The sequence below is a fragment of the Lepisma saccharinum genome, chromosome 7 (genome assembly GCF_977018435.1).
Source record: "Lepisma saccharinum chromosome 7, izLepSacc3.1, whole genome shotgun sequence".
Lineage (NCBI taxonomy): Eukaryota > Metazoa > Arthropoda > Insecta > Zygentoma > Lepismatidae > Lepisma > Lepisma saccharinum.
This window is the reverse complement of record NC_139235.1, coordinates 44258322-44281695: the sequence shown is the minus strand read 5'-3', so window position 1 is coordinate 44281695 and position 23374 is coordinate 44258322. Positions and strand designations below refer to the sequence as shown.

The window sequence follows — 23374 nt, the reverse complement described above, 5'->3', positions numbered from 1 at the left end:
TCTCTCTCTCTCTCTCTCTCTCTCTCTCTCTCTCTCTCTCTCTCTCTCTCTCTCTCTCTCTCTCTCTCTCTCTCTCTCTCTCTCTCTCTCTCTCTCTCTCTCTCTCTCTCGTGATTATTTCAGCAATACCGGATATTGGAGTGGTTTATTAAAACAGAAATAAACTGCATACATCAACTGAAAATCAAAGTTTTGAGTGATGATTTAGTTTTGCCAGAACAAAATTTCATATATGCAGTCCGAGAATTTCATGGTATAAAAAATACTTTTGTTTAAGCCTACTGGGTTCGAAACACATTCAAACACTTAACTACCATAAAGAGACTGCCGACAATTTTATGAATGACGAGAAGAGAAAGCAAGAAGATGTTGCATATGTAGACATTTTAGGTGGAAATTGAAAGCTCTACCAGGACCCAAATCAGGGCTCTACCAACTGAGCCATCCTTGACTTCAACAGATTTTTCGATAAAATGTCTACATAGTACATGTCATGTGTATATCAAATCGTAAGGTGTTGCCTGTATAGTGAACAAGCACACAAAATATAGGAGAGAGAAGAAAACTGAGGAGCATTATCACCGGTTGAGGATATTTTTTTCTGTGGTCAACAAGAGCTACTACTTTGAGGTGACCATGACAGTGGCTAATAAGGGAGATTTCACACCGTGTCGCCTGAAGATTAGGTTTGTGCGGCCTTTTGTGTAGCTATGGTGTGAAATGTTGCTGTTGATTGGCCCATTCAAATCGACATGTATCACGTGTCCCTTCGGTTTGAAACCTTAAATCTTGAAAATCCAAGTCACAAGGATGGAAAATTAGGGCCTTGTTAAGGTTAGGTGCGAAGGCAGGGAGACGACAGCATTCTAAAGGATCATATCCAAACCCGCAGGAAAAAGGCATCTTACTTCAATCTCCAATACGATGATAAAAACTTCTGGTGAGTTGATTTTAAAAAATGTGTCGATAAAGAGAGGCGTGCCCAGGATTTTCGGAAGGAAGAGGGGTTACGCATACTATTTTTGGTGGTCAGTCCTGATTTTGCCATTTTTTTCCTGACTTTGACGTTCCTCTTTTTTTTCTTTTTTTTTAAAAAGGAATACTGGGTCAGATGGGGTTATTACCTCACCAACCCTCCCTTGGGCACGTCACTGGAGATAAATGAGGAAGCATTTGATCATACTGGGAGACGAAACATTAGATGTGTTGGGAACGGAAGGGTTTTCACTGTGCATTAATTGTTTCGTGATCCACCTGTATTCGAGAAGACTTCCTTTGTTTCGTGCAGATATATGACAAGACAGCGGAAGCTGTGACAGGCATTATTGAACACATGTGAGTGCTAAGGTCTGAATCTGCACAATTTGGTGGGTTTCGGCTTTTATAAGAGCTGAAAACATGGGAGGACAAGACACGTTAGTGGTGTTCAGGCTCGAATCACAGAGAAATATTCGAGAGCTGCCTGCGTCCAGTTCACAGCCCACAATTTGAATCTCGCGTTGTCGAGTGGATTGTCCATCCCATGCATGTGTAACAGCTTCGTAAAAACACTCAAAGACACCATAGATGTTTTTATGCCTGATGAGAAGAAATGGACAAACACACATACTGAGATGTTTTTTTTTTGCCTCACTCAACATTATGGCCTCTTAATGTTAAGCCTTGGCTACCAAGAGAAAGTAAACTTTCCTTGCAACGCCCTCCGCACCCCCCCCCCCCCGTTTTTTGGAACCCAATTGCCACCACTGGTCTTGAACATACAATTGTGAGGTTCTTACTATACCCCTTAAAAAAATGGTGTTGAGCCCCCCCCCCCCCCGAAAGGAATTCCTGGATACGTGCCTGCTTGTAGTCTAAATGTTTAAAGAAATCCAATAGCTTGAAATGTGCAAGTTTTCTATGCATCAACAGGATTTCAAATAGTCTGGAAATAATGGAAAACCTGGAAAAGTCAGGGAAATCTATATACAACTAAGAATGAGAGTGAAAGTGAAGTTTTTTAAAGTTTTTTTTTCCGTTAGTGTTGACTACATAAATATGTTCTATAGTTTATTTTCAGCCACTGTTGATTAAAAACTTTGCTCTCTTGAATGCCCAATGCATTTTAACATTTAAAATTTGGTTTTCAAGATGTTAAAGCACCACAGAATTGTGTGGAAATTTACTTTAAATATGGTTGGAAAACATTGAAAAGTTAGGGAATTTGTTTCATCAAAATTAATGGAAACTCGGATTAGGATCTTCTCAAGATATACATCTATTAGAATGTGGAAGTTACTTGGTTATCTACTGAACTTGCATTTTGCTTCATAGTGTTTGTTTCTCCAATAAGTTTGAAAGATTATTTTGCAGATTTTTTTTGTGTGTTTAAAGTTAAGATTTTAAAAGTTTTATTATCACCACTTTTGCTCTTCTTTTATTTGTGATATTTTGACTCCTCGTTGTAGCTTTATGGAGGATCCACCACAATGGTTGAAAACACTGGATTGGATTAATCATGTGGGATTTGTGTTTTTACCCTTTCTGTGGTTGTTTGGGGTCTTGCCTCCAATAGATGCATTTTTATTGTGGAGTGGAGAGCAGGTAAGCCATTTTTGAGAATGTTTATTTATTTTGAACACAACAGGCACATGGCCAATCACAAAAGCATTGTGTAAACAATATAAAATCAAGTGAAAAATATAATATTTCAAATTACAAAGTACCTACTTGAAATGTGAGACTGAATTCACACATTCCTTCAATTAATACAATTTAAAGTTATATTTGAATCTAAATATTTCAGAGCTTACAAACATGTAAATAGCAGTAATGAATTGGGAATATTTAGTATTTCTTTGCACATAAAAGATACAGAGAAAAACAGAGGACAGAGAAATTGAAACAATATTTTATAACAAATGAGGTAATAATATAGACAATGTGTAATTCAAGGTGGGATTATCATCTAACATGACAATCTTCATTGAGTCCTGGTTATATACAGTGTTCAGAGAATACAGGGTAATTATAAATGATTTATCTGCTTTTAAAGAAATATTTCCAAAACTGTTAATATAATATGTGTGTGCTGATTATGCAATGAAAGAACACATCTGAAAGTTTAATTCTCATATTTGTAACCTTGGTGCCTGCCAAGAGATGGCAGCACAAACCTAGTTTCCAAAATGGCATCTATGCAGCTGAAAGCATTCTGTGTTTTGGAATATGAGAAGTGCTTTTCCGTTGTTACCGTACAGCGAAGATAGTTTGCAACTGCTCCGTTAGGTCACCATAGCATTCAGCGATGGCATTGACAGTTTAAGGAAACTGGTAAAAGCACAGGACGTCAGAGCAGTTCTGATGAAACAGTGGAGCGAGTTAGGGCAAGTTTTGTGTGTAGCCCACAGAAGTCAACATACCGCGCCAGTCAGGAACTTCATATTCCACAGCCAACTGTCTGGAAAATTTTGCGGACCCGATTGCGACTGAAACCATACTGCATAGAGTTATTGCAAATGCTACAACCGAACGACCTCATCAAACGATATGAATTTTGTAATTCCATGCAGGATGCTATGGAGGATGATGATTTTCTTGAGCTTTTGCTGTTTAGTGACGAGGCAACATTCCATTTAAGTGGCAAGGTTAATCGCCATAATGTTTGTGTCTGGGGTACTGAACAACCACATGCTACAGTGCAACATGAATGAGGTTCTCCAAAGGTGAATCTGTTTGCTGCAGTGTCTAAATCAAAGGTGTATGGTCCCTTTTTTTTCCGCAGAGAACACTGTGACAGGTATGTCATTCCTCGATATGCTGCAGTTGTGGTTGTTTCCACAAGTGAAAGAGGATTTCAATAACTTCGTATTCCAACTTCATGGAGCACTGTCCCATTGGCACACTGAAGTGCTTTGCTACCTGAACGAAGAACTCCCACGCCGTTGGATTGGGTGATGTGCTGAAAATGACTTAATGCTTTTTCTATAGCTTCCTAGATCTCCCGAGCTAACGGTTTGTAATTTTTTTTCTTCGGAGGCATGTGAAAGACACAGTGTATGGGCCACCAGTACCAACAACTTTGGTTGAGCTGCAGGATCGCATTACAGCTGCATTTACGACCATTAGTAGAGATATGCCAGAGCTCGTGTGGGGCAAATTAGACTATCACATAGATGTGTGTCATGTGACAAAAGGAAGCCACATTGAACATTTGTAAATGTATGTCTGAAACTTGGACAGTTTCTGTTTATTTTCATGTATTATTCTTTATTGTATGTGTTATATATTTTTTAATGCAGCCCTTTCAAACCAGGTGAATTATTTATAATTACCCTGTACAATGACTTAAATCTGAATAGATCAAAACTGGGATTAATCCTCCTCAGGGGTTCCATTTCTGCCATGTTGGATCTTCCATACAAGATTTTAAAGAGGTTACTTCTGGGTTGTAACATAGTGTTTAATTGTGAGAGAAGAGCTGGAGCCTCTATTTTCCCATTGACAACTTTTGGAAGGAAAGTTAATTAACATATTTGTCTCCTCTTGAGTGACGGAACACTCAACATTTCATGAAATCTGTTACCCAAGGTGAACTTCGGATATTCACCATCAAGTTTACATAACAGATACCTCAGAAATTTATTTTGAAGTTTCTCTATTTTCTCGATTTCTTTCTTGACTAGAGGGTCCCAGACAAAAGACACATACTTATTTGAATTTTGATCTAACGAATGCATAATCTAGATGAAAATTAATATTTCATTCCCTGTTCTTCTCAGCCAGTAAATAATGTGTGATACAGTTTAAATAATAATATTGTTGACTTTAGGCAGTGGAATCGGGAATCCCTCAGGTATCACTGTAGCCAGATCATTTTTTGAGATGCATTAATAATAATAATAATAATATTACAAGAATAATAATATTAATATAATAGATAGTAATAGGTGTGTTCATATATGTTATTATTATTATTCCCATTACTCGAGAATTATTCTTCATCTCAAATACAGTTAAACATTGATGTTGAAAATAGTGCAGCAATAAAAATAACAGTTTTTCTTATAAAATATATAACACAAACATTGTTAAAATTCACTTCTTAATGATTTCAATAACTTATTGCCACCATTCACAGAAGGCTATTGATTAACATTCTACCTATGTGTTTTCATCAGTTACACAGAATTATGTGTGTATATATATGTAAATTGAATCAGAATCAATCACATGTGTTGCTTTTCAAGCAAAGATTATACCTTCTGCCATTACTGCTGCTGACTTCCCCATCCCCCTTTTTTTATCATTTTATTATTTTATCAGTCTTTTCAACTTAACTTTTCCATATTCGTTGACTCTTTAAAAAAATAAGAAATGGAAATGTAAATCATTGTTAATTTCTTTCTTGACAAAATGTCAGTATTTTCTGCAATGTGTTTCATGAAACCAAATATAGTATATAACAATGTCTTGTAGGTGTATTAAATGTGTACAATTAAGATAAAATATTTATAGATAAAGAAGTCAATCATATTATCTAGTTCTATATGTAAGAAGACACTTTTTCACCTAGTTCAGTTTCTAATAGATTTCAACGCTAACCCATATGACAGGAATTGGCAGTCACAGTCACATGATTATCCATTGTGTGCCAGACATTTGGGTCCATCTGCCATCATATATGACAAGCTGTACAGTGTATATAACTAGGTACAATAACAGTGAGTTTTGCCTTAGAAAAAGAAACAGTGCATTCAGATATTTACTTTACAAAACCATGACTTATCACTTATACCTTGTAATGGTCAGATTGACCATTACTGGTTTTGTGTTATTGTATTAATTAATTGCTGGCCAGCTACAAGGTGTAGGGTTAATTAATATGTTTCCATGAGTGTACTTTTATGTTATTATTGCATGTAAGTGTATGTGCTTAATGGATTGTGCTTTACTGGATATTAGATTCCCAGTTGGGGAGCTGTCTTTCAGAAGACTGTTGCAGTGGAAAATTCCAGTGCTACGGGGTCCACGTTCATGGATGTCCACCCCAACTATAAAAAAGGCCAGTTGGGCTTAAGAAAAAAAACAGTTATTTCCCATCCTTTCGACGGCGAGGAACCTTTCCTCGAGTTTAGTCCACTTTTGGTGGCTAGACTGATATAAGAATGTAGCATTTGGTGTAAGCCAACCCCTGTTTGCTGTCCCAAAGTCCCCTTTAGAAAAGCTTTGAATATTTGGATATTTCCTTATCAAAAATTGATGCCCAAAAGAAAAGAATCAAGGCATAAGGAAACGCATTGTAATGAACGGAATATCTTTTAAGCTGAGGGTAGGCCCGCAGAGATAGTTATGCTAACTTTGCGGTAAAGCAAGTGCCAATGGTGTAAGCCATAGGTGCGCAATTTTGTTGATTAAGAGTTTTGTTGATTTGGTCAATGCACACATGGGAACGCTTTGTAAATATGTATATAAAACAACGTATATAATAAACCCATATAATCCTACTCGAAATGTTCTGCTTTAAGAATTAACTCCAAGAACTACAGTACTGTCCATTTTAAACCAGTTTTTTTTTTTCACTTTATGTACATGTGTAAGGAACCTAGGGACAAAAAATATAAATGTTATGTGAAACCCCCCTTTCTTAATTCTTGCATTAATATAATCTGCTCGCAAGACACCCAGGGTGAGGTGTGGAAGGAGAGATTTGAAAGGATTAAAACAGGGAAGTAATCCAGAGGGCCGGATTTAAACTAAGCGAGTGGGGGCAGCTTATTACAACCTTTATCATCGCAAAATTGAACAAAATAGCAGAATTTTGCATTAAGTTACAAGCTATTTATACAAATATTGAATTAGCAATTTTATTGATAAACCATTTCACCAATAACTTCTTTTATCTTTTATTTCAGATTGTTGTTTTTCTCTTTGGCGGCTCACCCAAGGCAAAGGACATTAAACTACTTGTTTCCATATGCTTATCAGTTATTCAGTTGATTTTTGTGTGGTTTATTTGTGCACATGACATGCAACTTCTGTTTCTGATCTCAGCTATAACGGGTTATATTTTAAGCGTTGATATAGGTAAGCATTGTGATTGATTGTCAGAGCTTTTAGTTGATGTTGTTGTTTTGGATATATGCATGGGTTGGAAATTTAATAGTGGCAAGTATTAATTTTCAAATAATACGAAAGAGATACCTCTGTGAAACTTTTACAGCCCTTTGATGTAGTCACCAGCAATGTGTACAACCCGTTGCCAGTGATGGAAGACTTAGTATTTCTGGAGCAGTGTCTGTTCTGCTGATGGTTTGAATAGAGTGGTCTATTGCCTGAAAAATCTCTGGAACAGTCCGGAAACTTCATCTTAGGAATCAAATCAAAGTTACAGGGGCTGGTAGAGCATCTGCCAGCCCCATTGAGCTAACAAATCAGCCACAGGTTACGCTACATGCGCCCAAGCATTGTCCTGCAAAATGATGGGAGGATTCAGCAGAAAGTGTCCTCTCTTCTTTCGCAATGCTGGTCGCAGATTATGTTCCAAAAATGAACAGCAATACTGCACATTGACGGTCTGTCCTTGAGGTACGGCGAGAATCATCAGAACTTTCACATTAGTGGGGTTCTGACTACACAACATTAGACAGCCAATTCCAACGATACTCAATTCCTCTCATCACTGCGCATACGCGTAGTGTTGGAAGGAAGAGTCCATTTACTGGGAGGTAGCTTAGGTATCAAACTAACACGTGGTAGAAGTGAGAAGTTCTGTTGCATGGCGTATATACAGCAGTGTTGCCACTATTAAATTTCCAACCCACGTATTGTAGATTATATAGATATATATGTTAAAACGAGGAGGGCCACACTAAATAACAAGTAAAAGAGGAAAGGGGAAACACTTATCAGACACAGGAAAAATTCAAAATTTCGTGGCCGCGAGCCGCATTTGCAGGTTTAGAAACAAAGTGTGAAACTTGGTGACAAGGACCAAGTGATTGTGTGACCTGTAGTGTTGCTAGGTCCAGAAAAAAGTTGTAGAAGGTGCCAAAAAAATGGTTCTTTCGCCAGGCTTGTTCAAAACTGAGTGGTGGGGGTGTGAGAGGGGGTGCAATGTGTGGGGAGAGCCAAAGAGTGGTAATGAAGGTGAGGGGTGGGGATGGTGGGACATTACTGGGTGGTCTAGTTCAGACCGGGGGTTGTGGTTGCACTCGTGGCTGATATGTAGGCCCTCTCCCATTTTTTACATATTGAGGTTTTGGTGGATTGGGGTAAGGGGTGGATGATCGCTACCTGGAAGCAGTCGTTGAAGGGAATATTGTGGTTGGTATGCACGGCAACAGTGAAGTCCAGTTTTTGATTGGAGGAACGGTGGTTATTGATTCTGAAGTTGAGGGCTGTTGATGTTTCCCCCAGGTAGAAGCCACCAAAAATATTGCAGGTATGTAAGAATATAGATGAGGTTAGAGGTGTGCTTGGTTCCTCTGGGGTAGAGGGTGAATTTACATTCATTTATTCTCATCATTGTCATGATTAAACTAAAGATGCAGAAAGCAATGTAACATAGCCAAAAATAGAAAGATGAATTGTTTAAGTTTTGATGAGCTGACACCATTTTGAACCATTTCAGTATCAATGCCAATCAACTCATACCTTCTGATAATTGAATGTATATTAACAAAAGTTATAAATGTTAAAAATATGAGTATTATATTCAAACTATGCCATAGCTTAGATTTTAAAATATTTTTAGGTTCACGTGTGCAATAATCAGAATATTTATTTTAAAATAGTGACATTAAATCATGAAATACACTTGTCTTGTACATTATTGGTCAAGCATTAATGAAAATTATACCTTTTCCATAGTTTCCACGATACACATGCTCTGTGAATCATTTTTTATTTTTGTGGTTGCCCTTAAAAGGTATCAGTCATTGTCAAATGATTAAGGATGAGAGTTAGTTTCCTTCACTAGCATAAACAGTGGAACGAGAGAATGATCTACGTAACTTGGTGTCGAATAGAAGTTGGAATTTTACATGATTGTTGATGGAAGTATTGCTTTTTTATTTACTTTAGGAACATGTTTCTTAATGAGCACAAAATTCATTAATGGAGGGAAGAAAAATCAAGAAAATAATGTTACACCAGAAATGCCAAAAATTTGGCTAGGAATAGTATGTACATTAACAGGGTGGCTACTTGCCTGGAATTCTGGGAATTCCTTGAATTCCGGGAATTATGCATGAATTATTGGCTCCGGGAATTATACGTGAATTTTTCTTCGTAGACATGAAAAATTGCAAATTTTATTTATTCAAAATGCCATTGAATTTATACAGATTTATAAATTTCCTGAGGGAAGCTTTTCACAGTTTAGCTTTTATTGTTATGGAAGACGGAATGGAAAGTTGTGTGGAAAATGAAACAGAACTATCTCTATCCGTTTACTTTGTTAGTGTCCTTTGCAGGACAATCTGATAAACTGAAGATTATTGCAAGATGAGACATCCTTAAGTTGATTAGCTAAATTGAGTTTGAAATTCTTATGCAATTAATAATCTCTTGTAGATTAGTATATCGTGTAACATTTATGACTTGTGTTTGTAGATATATTTCGAGTCTGAGTATCTGAAATGGCAAATGTAAACTCCGCACCATAAATTAAATATTTTAAGTATCTGTACCGTTTAATTGAATTGAATTAGAATTTAGGGATGCATGGGAATCACACAGACCCTTTGTATGGTAAATATATTTTTGGATGTTTGTGTGTGGATAGTGAGAAGCGGTAATTCGTAAAGTTGAAATAGAGATACCATCTGCTTGTATCCTTGAATTTTTGGAAAGTTCACCTTGAAAACTCGGAATTATACTTGAAGCCCCCAGTGATTTTTTTCATGGCCCTAGAGTGGCCACCCTGATTAAGTCAAAAACAGAATATTTTTATTGTTCATAAGAAATGTATAGGAATACAAATGCATTTGTTGATAACTTTCAAAGTCATTACCAGCTTAATAATCAACATATAGAGAGGGCTTCCTGCAACTATCACAGAGAAAAAATACATACTCCGGAATGCATAGAAGACATACATAGTGGTTTGAATCCCACTTTAAAATGTAGGTCCAGTCCTGATTAGCCTATCTGTGCATAACGTGAACTTACTTTTTCCAAAATTCAAACACATTTTAACAGACTCGAATAAATATACACATGATGTGAAACTGTACCTCATACCCTTAAATTCAAACTGATATTTTTCGATTTGATATAATGGAAGTTACCTGAAGCTGATATTGCTCACTTTTATTTACAGGTGGTATATTTGACCTGGTTGTACGCTCTAAAGAAGTAAACAATCAATTTGGAAGCAACAGCAAGGGTACAAAGTATGTCGCTATGAGCGTGAATGGAGTTACATTCCCTCAGTCATCTCCATATTATTCCGTCCGTTCACACAGAGCTCATGGCATATCCGAAATATTGGTTCATGTTATATTACTAATTGGAGTTGCATTACTGGTGGGTTATCAACATGAAGTTATTGAAGATACCAGCAATTGTGGATTCAATAAAACTGACAATGTAACATTTTCATTGTTAAATCAGGAGGAAGTTGGAACTGAGCCATTGTCATATACTTGTGTTTTTTTATACTTCATTTTCATTTTTACCAATGAAATTCAAAAAGTGTACATCATTTTTGGATTCGTCAGGAACCCATGTTATCTTCTCTGTGCAAATAATGTTGTTAGAAAGACAATGGCAACCTTAAAAGCTATCCTTCTTTATATAGGTAAGTCTACCTCCTCTGTTTTTTTTGTTTTTTTGTGGTTATTTTTACCTCACATGTAACATCAGGTAATGATATTATTGAAATTTGAGCAAGAGGTTCATTCATAACTAAGAAAACATAATAGTCATATCTTACTGTATGGTGATGGACATTCCCCCTCCCTGAAAAATGAAAGTCAACCAAGAATTATAAATTTCACACAGATTATTTCATTTCAGCCACAAGAATATGTGTTAATTATTGCATGAACATGATAACTTCAAATTGCAGCAATGTTTTTTCAGGGAACAATACTATTATGGGGGGAAATGTGCCTTGTTTGCCCCCCTGGAAAAATACCTTGCTTGCCCATCCTTGCAAAAAAATCCTGCGGATGCCCATGGTGATGGATGGATAACTCTAGCTCAGAGAAGGTAATAGCTAAGGAAGTGTGACAACATTCCTTATTTATCCAGTTGGAATACCATATTTACGCGTGTATAATGTGCATCCTGGTTTTTGATGGGGAAAAGCAAATAACTTTTATATCTCGTATGTGATGTACAGTACAATTCAGGTTCAAGAAATGGCTTTCTTAGTTGCAGGTCGTAAAGCTGTTGCTGCTATGCCGATCAATAGGAAATTAGATCATACCTCTTCAATTGGTCACCTGTTGCTATGTGACCAAGAGGAGAATATTATGCCAACCCATGCCACCTCCCCCCTCTCCCTCCATTGTGCTTAGCATCCTAAAGCTTTCACTTCTATAACCACCTTGTTTATTCTTTAGGAGAAGAAAGTGAGATGAAAATTATGTCATGGATTTGTAGCACTCGGGAAGTTATTTTCTATTATTTCTCGCTCAAACAATACCACTGATATCCATCCCATGTGACGGGAGGTTCATACTTGAATTCTGCCAGAATGGCGCTGCTTTTCTCTGTGCTGCAAAACATTCCATTACAAAGTAAAAAATCATGGAAAATGACCATTTCACTTTTTACAGTGCTTTTTTTTAATACTATTACTGAAGAAATCCAAGCTGGTAATTTGTATTTGTGCCTGTATGAAGTGTTCTGTGCATAATACGCACCACAATTTTTGAGGGCAAAAATTTTGGTAAAAAGTGCATTGTACACTTCGCAACATCTTATTTGACCGCCTTGAAACAATTCTAAGTCCCGAATTCGTAAACTTAGCAACATTGCGCTTTAGCTCCAGGTGAGAGTAGCCAACTTTGAGTAGGTTCTTCCACAAGATGAAAAACGCTGTTGTGAGAGGTTTTCAATTTTGCACTTTCCATGAACTTAGAAACTATAAACCGCTATTATAATACACAATCAAACAGAAATAATAAATTGGAAAAATAAACTTGAGGAATATTTACGATTCTGCTTGCTCGACTTGAAATTTGAGGGGTTTGAAACACTGAATAGAGTAGATCCACCTGGAGTAGATCGCCAACAAGTTTGTGCAGAAAGAAGCAAATTTGTGAGGAGTTTATACGGCATTTTATTTACAATACCTTGCATAATATCGAACAGTTCTCAAAAGTTATATTTTTCACGACTTGTCGAGAAAATGTGCTTTTAACACAGGACGGTGGGAGTCTTCATAAACGTCAAAAAGTTTTTAAGGGAATATCGTCATTAAGTTAACGTAGAGCAGTTGGTTAGACGCTGATATCCTTATTTTTCGTCAAGAGTGAAAGGTCGCGGGTTCAAATCCCACCCTTCTTTTTTTTTTTTTTTTTTTTTTTTTTTGCTGAACAGAGACCGTTGATATTAGAATATTTAAAAATAAATCCGATTCACACTTGAGGGACGTCTCTTCTTCACATATTTCCACTTAGAAGTTTCAGATTTCCAGTATTTACTTAGAAGTTGCAGATTTCCAGTATTGAGGGTTAAAACTTTTTGTTAGTTATTGTTCATATGTTGTGTTAACACACACATCATGATTAATTCACAAATCACATATATGTATTGAGGATGCAAAATATAATGTTGGCTATTTAAGTTATGTATTGTTTGTTCTTCACTGACACCTAAAACATTGATTATTTGATTTCGATATACTAAAAAAACATATACAATTATGTTAAGTAGTGATGTAGTGCATTACTGTAACAAAGGAGAGAGTTTAGTGAGTTCAAATTCCTAAGATTGGTAATTGTATGTCCGTTCCTTCGTAATGATTATTCTCAATCCACTCTCCTCCATCTTATCGTGCATCTAAAACTAACAGTAAATCGCCAATTAACATAAGTAAATAGTTATTGCGACTGAGGCCGATTTGATAAGAAACTAATAATAAGTATTTATATAGTGAGTGACAATCAAAAAATTCAAAACCTCATAATGATCGTTAATTCCTCACTGCCTATGTATCTAAAATGTTTGTCTTCTTTGAACAGAAAGTTCGAGTATCAGATATAACAAACTTTCCGCACTAACTTTGCAATATTCGAAATCACCAATACAGACTTAGCTCTATGTAACTTGATTCTGCGCATTCCACGTGGCATGTGATGTCCTCCTATCATCGAAACTATTTCCCTTCACCTCGTGAAATACAGACCAATGTTAACTTCTTAGCACGGTGGATAAACTTTACATCCAACGATAAACTCCTTAAAAAAATCCTGCATAGGTGGAGAATCGAACCTATGACCTGCGTCGTAAAAATCGAGCACACTACCTATTCTCCAGGTAGCTCATGTTAAAATTTGCTACCAGTTTGAAGAAACCAATTCACACATAATGTCATGTCTCCCTAGGTATAATTCCTCGTGGCAATTTTTATGAGGAAACGAATTCAGAAAAAATCGAGAAACTCTGAAAGGGAAAAATTATGAACATGTCTATTGGTGTTTTGTCATATTTTGTAAATTGTGTAAAAATTCCGTGTTTTGAACAAGCAATCGTTTAGTTACGAAGTTTTTTATTTTTTTTTTAAAGTAGGAACAGGAGAGCGAAAAGGAGTCATTTGAACCAGACCTCGTTTGACAAGAAACGTCAGCTTTTTTCCAAAGACTGTATGAAAAGAGAGAGGGAAGGGATATTCAACGTATGAAATATAAAATATGTGTGAAATTAAAACAATGGAAATCTTGAAAGATAATACTAACATACTTCAAACTATGAAAAACATATTTTCCTGGTGGAAAACTCCAAGTCAATTTCGAAATATGAACTTGATTTTTTTCTGTATTAGAAAGTGGAGATATGGGACGATACGATCCCTCAGCAAGAAAAATTTAAGTAAGCCGACTCCTTCCCTCCAACTTTTTCAATGGTCATAATTAGTAATTAGCGTCCGGAAGTTGAGGAAAAATCAACTTCTTTTCTGACCCTTAAAAACAATGCCAAACCTGATATCATGATACCCAGAAAACATTTTCTATTTTACATTTTTCTGCCATTTTTTGACCTTTTTTGGCTTTTAGTTTATTTGTCAGTATTTTTGACAATTTTTATTGCATTTTTACTTATTTTTGAGGTTTATTTTTCTCCTCCCCTGTTGTTTCGTGCATTTTAAATGCATTTACTAGTAAAACTTACATATTTAGATTTCTTGACATGGTCCTTTTAGCAAATTCACTATGAATCGAAAATACAGTCAATGGAAAAGCATAATATCATTCCTAACTGAAATGTTTGGCAATGGATTAAAATACTTTGTGTGAAGATCTACTTTGAGGTTCTTTTTCTGGACACTATTATCGATTTAATCTGTAGTTTTATAGTAAAATTAGTCACAATATTAAATGCAATTATACTCTGGTGTACGCGAAGCAGATTTGTATTTTCGGATGCTGTATCATAGAAGGTCCGCTCTGAAGGTGATGAATTGGTTGATTTGGTCTTTTAAGTCAACTTTATGCATAGTAAGGCTAATCGGGACTGGAACTACAGTTTAAAGTCGGATCCGAACCGAGTGCATAAAATAACGTGAAACGTGTGGTGTAGGGGGATCATATTTGCTTGCGAATTGGAAGGTCATTGGTTCAAACCTACTTCTTTGCAAAATCTTTTTTGGGAAGTAAAGGCTTTGGACGAGAATGCTTATCTACGTTTCTTGGACATTTCCGTTAATATTTATGCGATTTATGTCCAGCATTTCTGGATGCAGAAAGATGCGATGTAAAGTCTGAGGTGGGTAGTTTCAAATGTTGAATATAGCATAATATTTGTGGTTGTACACAGAGATAAATGTTTGTTTGGATTAACCAAAAAAATGGTAGTGGTGAACAAATCGTTTGTTTAAATAGGCATCAACCAAACAATTGTTCACCATTACCAAAAGATTTGGTCAAGTTCTATTTGTTTGTCGTAAACAATTTTTTGGTTACCAAAACCAAATATTATTTTGGTAAATCTAACAAAATGTAGCCCATTTGTTTAGGAAAACCAAATAATTTAGTCAAAATTACCAAACGATTTGTTCAATAATTTAGCTAGGGTGGATAGTTTGTAGAAAATAACTGATCTCAAAATACACATTCAGAATAGAAAGTTCACATGAACTAACTGATTTTGGAGCGTGTTTGTTTTTTTGTGGCACACTTACCTTCTACTTATATAGTTCAGAATCAAAAGGTTGCTCATGGGAGATTCACTTTTATTCACTGCAGTACTTTTTCTTCTTTAATTTGTAGCTTTGATGTTCACATATCTTTCGAAGAATGTTAAAGCACAATTTTTCACTGATTACAATCAAACGTACCATTATTTGTTGTACAAAAACTTATGTTTCTTGTACACATTTTGACAGAACCATCTAGTGGCCGGTGTAGGAAACTCAGTATAGTTTGAATTTTTTTTTCACAATATTAGGTTACACAGCAACATAAAGACTCGCACGAAACTGGACAATCGTTATTTCAAATTCGAAAGCATGCTCACGCACATATAGTAAATTTAACCAAACATTTTGTTTCTCTTTACTTAGATATGTATCATTTTGTTTACAAGTACCATATTTTGTCTGACCAAATTTTTTGGTATTAAACAAAATTATTTAGTAATTGCAAGCAACATTTGGTTATCGGAAACAAAAAGCATAACCAAACAGCTCAACCAATCTTTTTTGGTAATTCCAAACGAACCAGTTTTTTTCTGTGTATCATTTGAAAATCCAACGTATACTTTAGGTCCGCAGTGAAGAGCACAAACAAAGAACATCGTATTTGTGTGTATGTGTGTATGATGGTATGTGTGTGTGTGTGTGGTGTTGTCGTTGTTTTAAGTCTACCTTATGCACAGATAGGCTAATCGGGACTGGACCTACAGTTTAAACAGGAATCCGAACCACTGTGCAATGAGCGTCCACCTGATATTAAAACGGGACACCTTTATTACAACATGCTGTTTAAGAACATGTATTTATGATATATTAATTCTTAATGTGTGTTATAGTGCTGGTCCCCAAAGAAACCTCACTTTACTTCAAAGAAAGTTCCGAAAGATCAGTTTTCCCCCTTACAACCATATATCAGGTCCACGTGGAGTCCAGTAAATCCTCCCCTGAAACCTTCCCCACCAATAGCGTTCGTCCAAGAAATGACAGCTCTCGTCAAATCCACGTGGACTAAATGAGATGTTGCCAATTCAGTTTCTTTAGAGATTTCTTAACGTGAAGTTGCGTTATCTTTGCTAGGTTGTGTTATTGTGTTGTGCTATTGTGTTGTTTTTTTTACACAATGTGGAGACCTTGGGAGTGTAACGTCGCTGTGAATGAAGAACTTCCTCTTAATCCACCCCAGCCAAATACCCCACCTCCCGTTAATCCTCCCCTTGACCAACATCCCATCAACAATACCCCTGCTCGTAATGGCACCCGAACCCTCAGTAAGCAGAGCCAGAAAATGATTTGCAATGCATATGAATATGTGGTTGGAAATAATTTAGGGAGAGGAGCAGTTGCTGAAACAGCAAAAATTCTTAAACTAAACAGATCTACAGTTAGGAGAGTGGTGACAAGGGGGCCTCGTACGCCAAAGAAACCAGGAAACAAAAAACAAAGATTTGGAAAAGTAGATAATTTTTGCTGTGAAGTAGTTCGTCGTGAACTTTATCGATTTTACTCCCAAGGCAAATCACCCTCGGTAAAGGAACTATTAAATCGTGTAAAAGAAGCGGGCGAGTTTCCTTACCAAGAGAGACATTTGTGTCGACTGCTTGTCAACATGGGTTTCCGGTTCCGTGTTTTAAACAAAAGGCGGGTAATCATGGAATCGGTAAGATTAGTGACTTGGCGATACAAATATTTGGCGACTCTGCGAAACTTTAGGTCGGAGGGCTACAGGGTGATTTATCTTGACGAGACGTGGTATGACACCCATGACATCAGTAAAATGGGATGGGATGACGGTTCTTGCTCTTGTGCACTCAGTGCCCCTGTATCACGCGGCAAGCGTATTATGGTGCTGCATGCCGGAGGCAAAGAAGGTTGGGTACCAAATTGTTTATTTTTATCAGCCAAAAACATCGGTGACGCAAAGGCTGACAGCCATGATGATATGAATTCGGCGATTTTCGAAAAGTGGTTCCAAGACTGTTTATTGGAAAACCTCCCAAGAGACAGGAAATGTGTTATTGTTTTTGATAACGCAAGCTACCATTCCCGGTTAAAAGTAAAAATCCCAACAATGTCCACAACGCGAGCAGATTTTATATCGTTCATGAATAAGAACAATATAAACGTCCCAAACCCGACACCCACAAAAGCTGTACTACTGGGATTGATAAAAGAAGCTAACGTGGAGAAAAAATTTGTGATCGATGAGCTCGCTGCATCCCAAGGACACGTTGTTCTTAGACTTCCGCCTTATCATTGCGTTTTCAATCCTATTGAACTAGTATGGGCGCGAATCAAGACATTGGTGCGGAAACGTAATGTGACCCCTACATTAAGTGCCAGTGTGTTCCAAGCACTAAGAGAAAGTGTAGAGTCAGTTGACGAAGTATATTGGACATCATGTGTAAAACATGTCGTGAAAAAGGAAACAGAATATTTTCGACATGACAATGACAATGATGATGGTCAGTTTATTATAAATGTGGACGACAGTGACAGTGACGACAGTGAGGAGAACTAGAGGTAGGTGACAGTTTCCATAAAATATAAATAATAATGCTTTATTAGGCTTTGCACTTTTCTCCTTTCAGGTAAGGCGTCTAACTGCCACGCTTGAGACCCGTGTTCGATCCGGGGTGAGTGATATAATGTCAGAAGTTTTCCAGCCTGGGGGAGATAAAGGCGCCCGAAGCATGGTGGTGATCACATAACCTCTAAAATTGCTTAGATCGAGAATATGTGGGGCCCTAACCCACCCACCCCCAGTCCCCTAAATGTGCCTTCATTTATATGCACGGGGAACTTTACCTTTAACTTATACATTTCTCCTACAAGTTGATTTTTCACTTCAGAGAATATTCGTGTTGGATGTCTAAACACTGCAGGAATAAGCGACAACAGCGCTTTTCAGAAAAACAGGTGGTGGGTCGAAACCAGATACGGTTCGGGTCGGCTTCCTCTGGGGTTGGGTCAAAGATGCCGAACTGCTACTACGTTCAGGACTTGGGGTATACCATAGCTTTTGACAGCTGAATGAAAAGAAAGGTCTTGCCAAAAATCCTGCCAATCACTGAAAAATCAAGATGATGAGCAGAAACATTCCCGAGGTATGCATCGCATAAATGTTTACAGTGATTTAATATAATCTTATATTACATTATTACAACACTTCGTACTCGGTAAATAACAATAAAGAAAAGAATCAGGAGTTGGTGAGATTTGAACCTATGATGTTTCGTTCTTGACGAAAAAGTCAAACAAGACGACCGTCTAACCAACTGCTCCAGGAGATTACTAACGTGAAACTCTGTAAAACAAGTTGATCTCAGTTGAAATAACATTTTGCTGGAGTTCCGAACCATTTTTCGCCACAGATCAGGGAAAAGACTCACTTTGTAGAATTGTCCGGTATTGTGCAATTTATCTTTACTGTAATTTTGCCTAAAATCGAGAGAAATTTGCTTCATTGCATTGAAATGTGATTTCAATTCTCTCCAGGTGGTGGAGAACGAGTTCAGTGTTTCCAACTGCACATAAATTCCCCTACTTTCTATTTCAGAACGAATACTCTTAAAGAAAAATCAACATTTGTATCTCCAATTTACTATTTGTTTTTAATTGCGTATTATATTACTGGTTTAGGGTTTTTAACTTCATGGAATGTGAAAGAATGAAACAAATTCACAAGAGCGTTTCCGTTCAGAAAGAAAAACTGTTGCTAAGTTAGATACTATTTGTGGACTCTGAAGCTCTATGTTGCCAAATTTACAATTCAGGACTTTGAATTTTTTTCAGGGTGGTCAAATAAGATGTTGCGAAGAGTACATGAGTAAATATGGTATTCAGAAATGTTATCATCTTTTAACTTTCATCTTATATATTTTGATGTTTTCTCATGCTTGCTCATAATATAGGTTTTTAAGTAGGAGCTGCCTGATGTTTTCTGATTATGGTTGCCATGTGCCAACACTATTTTGATATGCCATGACAAATGTAACCATGGAGTGCAACAACATATGAGCATGTTGTGAAAAAGTTTTCATGATAATATGTGCTTTATGAAAAAACTTATTTCGTCAATTATGTAATAATTGCAGTTGCATAAGCACTGGACAGAGAAAGTGAAAGATTGCATTATTTCATACCTCTGAATTACTTTTTGGAGGCTTCGTGAAAGGTAGGGTGCACACCAGCAATCCGACAACCACCAATGATCTCATATGAGCAATTTCATATGTCATAGGCAAGATTGAGGTGCAAAGCATGTCAAAATGGCACAAGAAATCTAAACTTATGACATAATTTTGATGAAATCTAAACTAAAGGTACCAGGATGCCAAACTAACAATGATGGTAATTTGTCTGATATTGTATTTCATACCTAATTGTAATCAATTATACTACATGTCAAAATGAAGACATTTATAGTTTTCATACCGTGTGTTCCCCCACCCCATCTGGTAGCTCCTATTGGAAAACCATTTACACACAAATGTACATTAATGGTAGACTCATGATAAAAATACATCTTTTTCTTTTTAACAGGTATTCCATTCTTTTTGGTAGTTTATATAGAAGTAGTGTCAAAGAGAGACTGTATAATCAGGGAATCATTATCATCTGATAACATTTTGCTTCGACTGTTGACAATTATAGCTGTACTTAAGACATTTCGATGGGTGAGTTGAAGTTTCTTTATGATTTATCTGTAGTTGTACAATAAACATGAACATATTCATACAGTTGAACATTATGCATCTCTTCTTCTTAATTCTTTATAATTGTGCATGTTGCTTGTTACTTTCCACTTTAAACTTAAAAAAGAAAAAAGCCTCAAATGCTTTTGTCACACCAACTGTTGATATTTAATAAACAACAATATATTTTACTCAGTTAAAAATAATTTTCCATGCCAGTGCCTTGATATGTACATACGAGGGGCGATCAGGTTGCTCTGACCCTAACATAGAAAGAGCGGCAATAGGGTATCAATTTTTATTTTTATTTTTCAACATACTCCCCTGCAACTCCAATGCACTTTTCCCATCGGTGCTCCAATGCCTAGATACCTTGCAAAAAAAATTCTTCTGACTGGTCCTCCAACCATGAGTCCATAGCCCTTATCACCTCAGAATCATCAGAAAATTTTTGCCCACGAATGTCATTCTTCAAATGTTTGAACAAATGGAAATCACTGGGGGCCAAATCTGAGGAATAGGGTGGGTGGGGCAACAATCGAACGATGCATCTGCGATAGCGGCCCTCCCAATGCGTGAGGTGTGGACAGGAGCATTGTCCTGGTGAAGGAGCACATCACGGGTCAACATCCCACGCCTCTCTTTCTTGATGGAATCCCGTAATTTCTTGATTTGGTCACTGTAGTATGTGCTAGTGATGGTTTGGCCTCTTTGTAGATAGTCCACAAAAAGGACACCCTTGCGGTCCCAGTAATTGAGGCCATCACCTTCTTGGCTGACGTTTACACCTTGAACTTCTTCGTTGGTGGGGAATGTGGGTGTTTCCACTCCATACTTTGCAATTTTGTTTCTGGGTTGAAGTGATGGACCCATGTTTCATCCATAGTTGCAAATCGGGCAAGGAAATCATCTATATCAGCACGAAAGTTGTCAAGAAGTTCTTGACTGATGAGCACTCGGGTGCGCTTCTGATCTGGGGTGAGGTTTTGAGGGACCCATCTTGCAGCAATTTTTTTCATTTGCAATTCCTGGGTAATTATGTTTTGCATAGTGCCATATGACAGGCCACACATCTCAGCAACATGACGGATAGTGACTCGACGATCCTTCAGCACGATATATGGACTTTGTGAATGTTTTCAGTCGTCATGACAGTTTTTGGTGCTCCACCTGCATGTTCATTCTCACAGGACTCTCTCCCACAATTAAACTCACGACACCATCTCTTCACCATACTGTATGAAGGAGCAGGGTCCCCATGTGTATCCACCAAGTCCTCATGAATTTTGGATACCGTCCACTTCTTCTTCACAAAATATTTGATCACCGCTCTCGCCTCAGTTTTCTCCATTCTGGCACATTGACACAACTTCACTCAGTTAAACCCCTGTAAAAAGAAAACTGTTCGCTACTCAGACTTGCAATTCAGAATGAAAGCATATAAAGGATCACTAAACAATAACGAAATAAAAAATCAATCATAACGTCATTCCTTCTATGTTAGGGTTGGAGCAACCTGATTGCCCGTCGTATATTTTGTGCTTTTTAAGACATAAATAAATTGTCTCTCCCGATTATATTGTCAGCCTTTGACAAAGATGTACGTGCACCATGTTGAAATGTTATAGAGTTGTAGCCATTGAGGAAACAAAAGTACTCATGTAATGAAACCACTTGATATAGTAGATATGTATATTGCAAATTCTTGTTGCTATTGGACACACTTGGAAGCAGTGGCGTGCCCAAGGGGGGGTTGATGGGGGTTATAACCCCCCCCCCCTTTCGCCCAGTATTCCTAATAAAAAGAACGTCAAAGGTAGGAAAATATGCCAAAATGAGAGCTGACTACCAAGGAAAAGTATACATAACCCCTCCCTTTCGGAAATCTTGGGCAGCTCGTAGAGAATTGACACAGAATGTCAAAGATTCAGGTACAATCTGATTTATTCACAATTTTCACATTACTGTCCATTAAATTATAATATTGGATATAGCTAACAACTTGTTTGTAACTTTTTTTTCCCCATAAAGATGGCATCAGGTAATGATGAAAGTAGTCAAAGAAATAAAATAAACCAGTGTTTTCTTAAAAAGATGAAATTATTATTTTATAATCAAGGAGGTAAATGTATCTAAACATTGATAATTTCAGTAATTTGATCAATTTTTTATAATGAAATTATTATTTTATAATCAAGGAGGTAAATGTATCTAAACATTGATAATTTCAGTAATTTGATCAATTTTTTATAATAAATTTCCACATTTCCTTTCCAGATCTGGCAAATACCTGATGCAGCCTTGCTTGATGCTGTACTTTTAACAGTTATTGACAATCTTCTGCAATCTCATTATTCCCATACTAACATTCCATTCTGGAGCTCAACAAGTCATGTAGTGAAGTTTATGATCATTAGTATTTTAAGGGATAGAATGGCTCAAGTTTTGAACAAGAGTTACTTGGTTTTTTTACTTCTGGTTTCACCATGCATTCCACAGAACCAAATCAAAGAGAATGACTGTCATCTCTTATGTAAGTTAGCTTGATTTAATCATCCATTAATGATATGTCTTGTAGTTTATATGTGTGGGTCATGCTTTTCTTCTAGCAAACATACAGATTTAAACAAAAATAGTTATGCATGTATGTCGTGGCAGATCTGTTAAATATACAGGGTGATTCAGTGAAATCAATGAAACAGGAAGCAGGAGATGCACCCCTGAACAATTTGAGCTAGGAAACTTATGGTCAGAGAAGCCAGCATACCGAGATATGGAGCACCGTCTCACTTCAGTGTGGATATCCGGAACCATCTGGATGTTACCTTTCCTGTTTACTGGATTGGGTGGGGATGCTCCATTCCCTGCCCTGTTAGGTCAACTGGCCTCAATCTACTCCATTTTCCATCTTGGGATATCTCAACTCACTTGTTTATGAAACCCCAGTGGACACGGACATGGAATTAGTTGCCAAGATTGTTGCAGCTTGTGAGGTGATTCATAAAACCCAGGAGTATTTTAAAGGATACGGCAGAATCTTGTACGCTGCTGTCATGCTTGCATTCTGGTTGGTCACCTGTACAGCAATGTCACTATCTGTTCATACATGTCACTTATTTGTCATTCATATGGATGATGCTACATGCTAGAGATCAACATGTTTCAGTTCATATCTTCTTTGATCGAAGGTTCCCTATCTCATATTGTTCAGTGGTGCATCATCTCCACCCTGTTTCATTTTTGCATGTTATAGCATTCTTCTATTATGGTGGTTTTCACTGAATCACCCTGTATATTGTATAGTATAAATATATTACAGTGTTCCTCTTGGTAG

The 23374-nt window shown here is 36.9% G+C and overlaps 1 protein-coding gene across 2 annotated transcripts in view; it reads left to right on the top strand.

Annotated features, from left to right (window-relative positions):
• Positions 1–23374, top strand: part of LOC145989832 (pecanex-like protein 4) — a 131984-nt gene that overhangs the window by 39219 nt on the left and 69391 nt on the right. For both annotated transcript variants that reach the window (XM_083125230.1, XM_083125231.1), the window contains exons 4-8: positions 2448–2583; positions 6894–7065; positions 10304–10783; positions 19889–20022; positions 22318–22573. In XM_083125230.1, the coding sequence (XP_082981356.1) occupies positions 2448–2583; positions 6894–7065; positions 10304–10783; positions 19889–20022; positions 22318–22573 (1178 nt within the window). The remainder of the gene's footprint in view (positions 1–2447; positions 2584–6893; positions 7066–10303; positions 10784–19888; positions 20023–22317; positions 22574–23374) is intronic.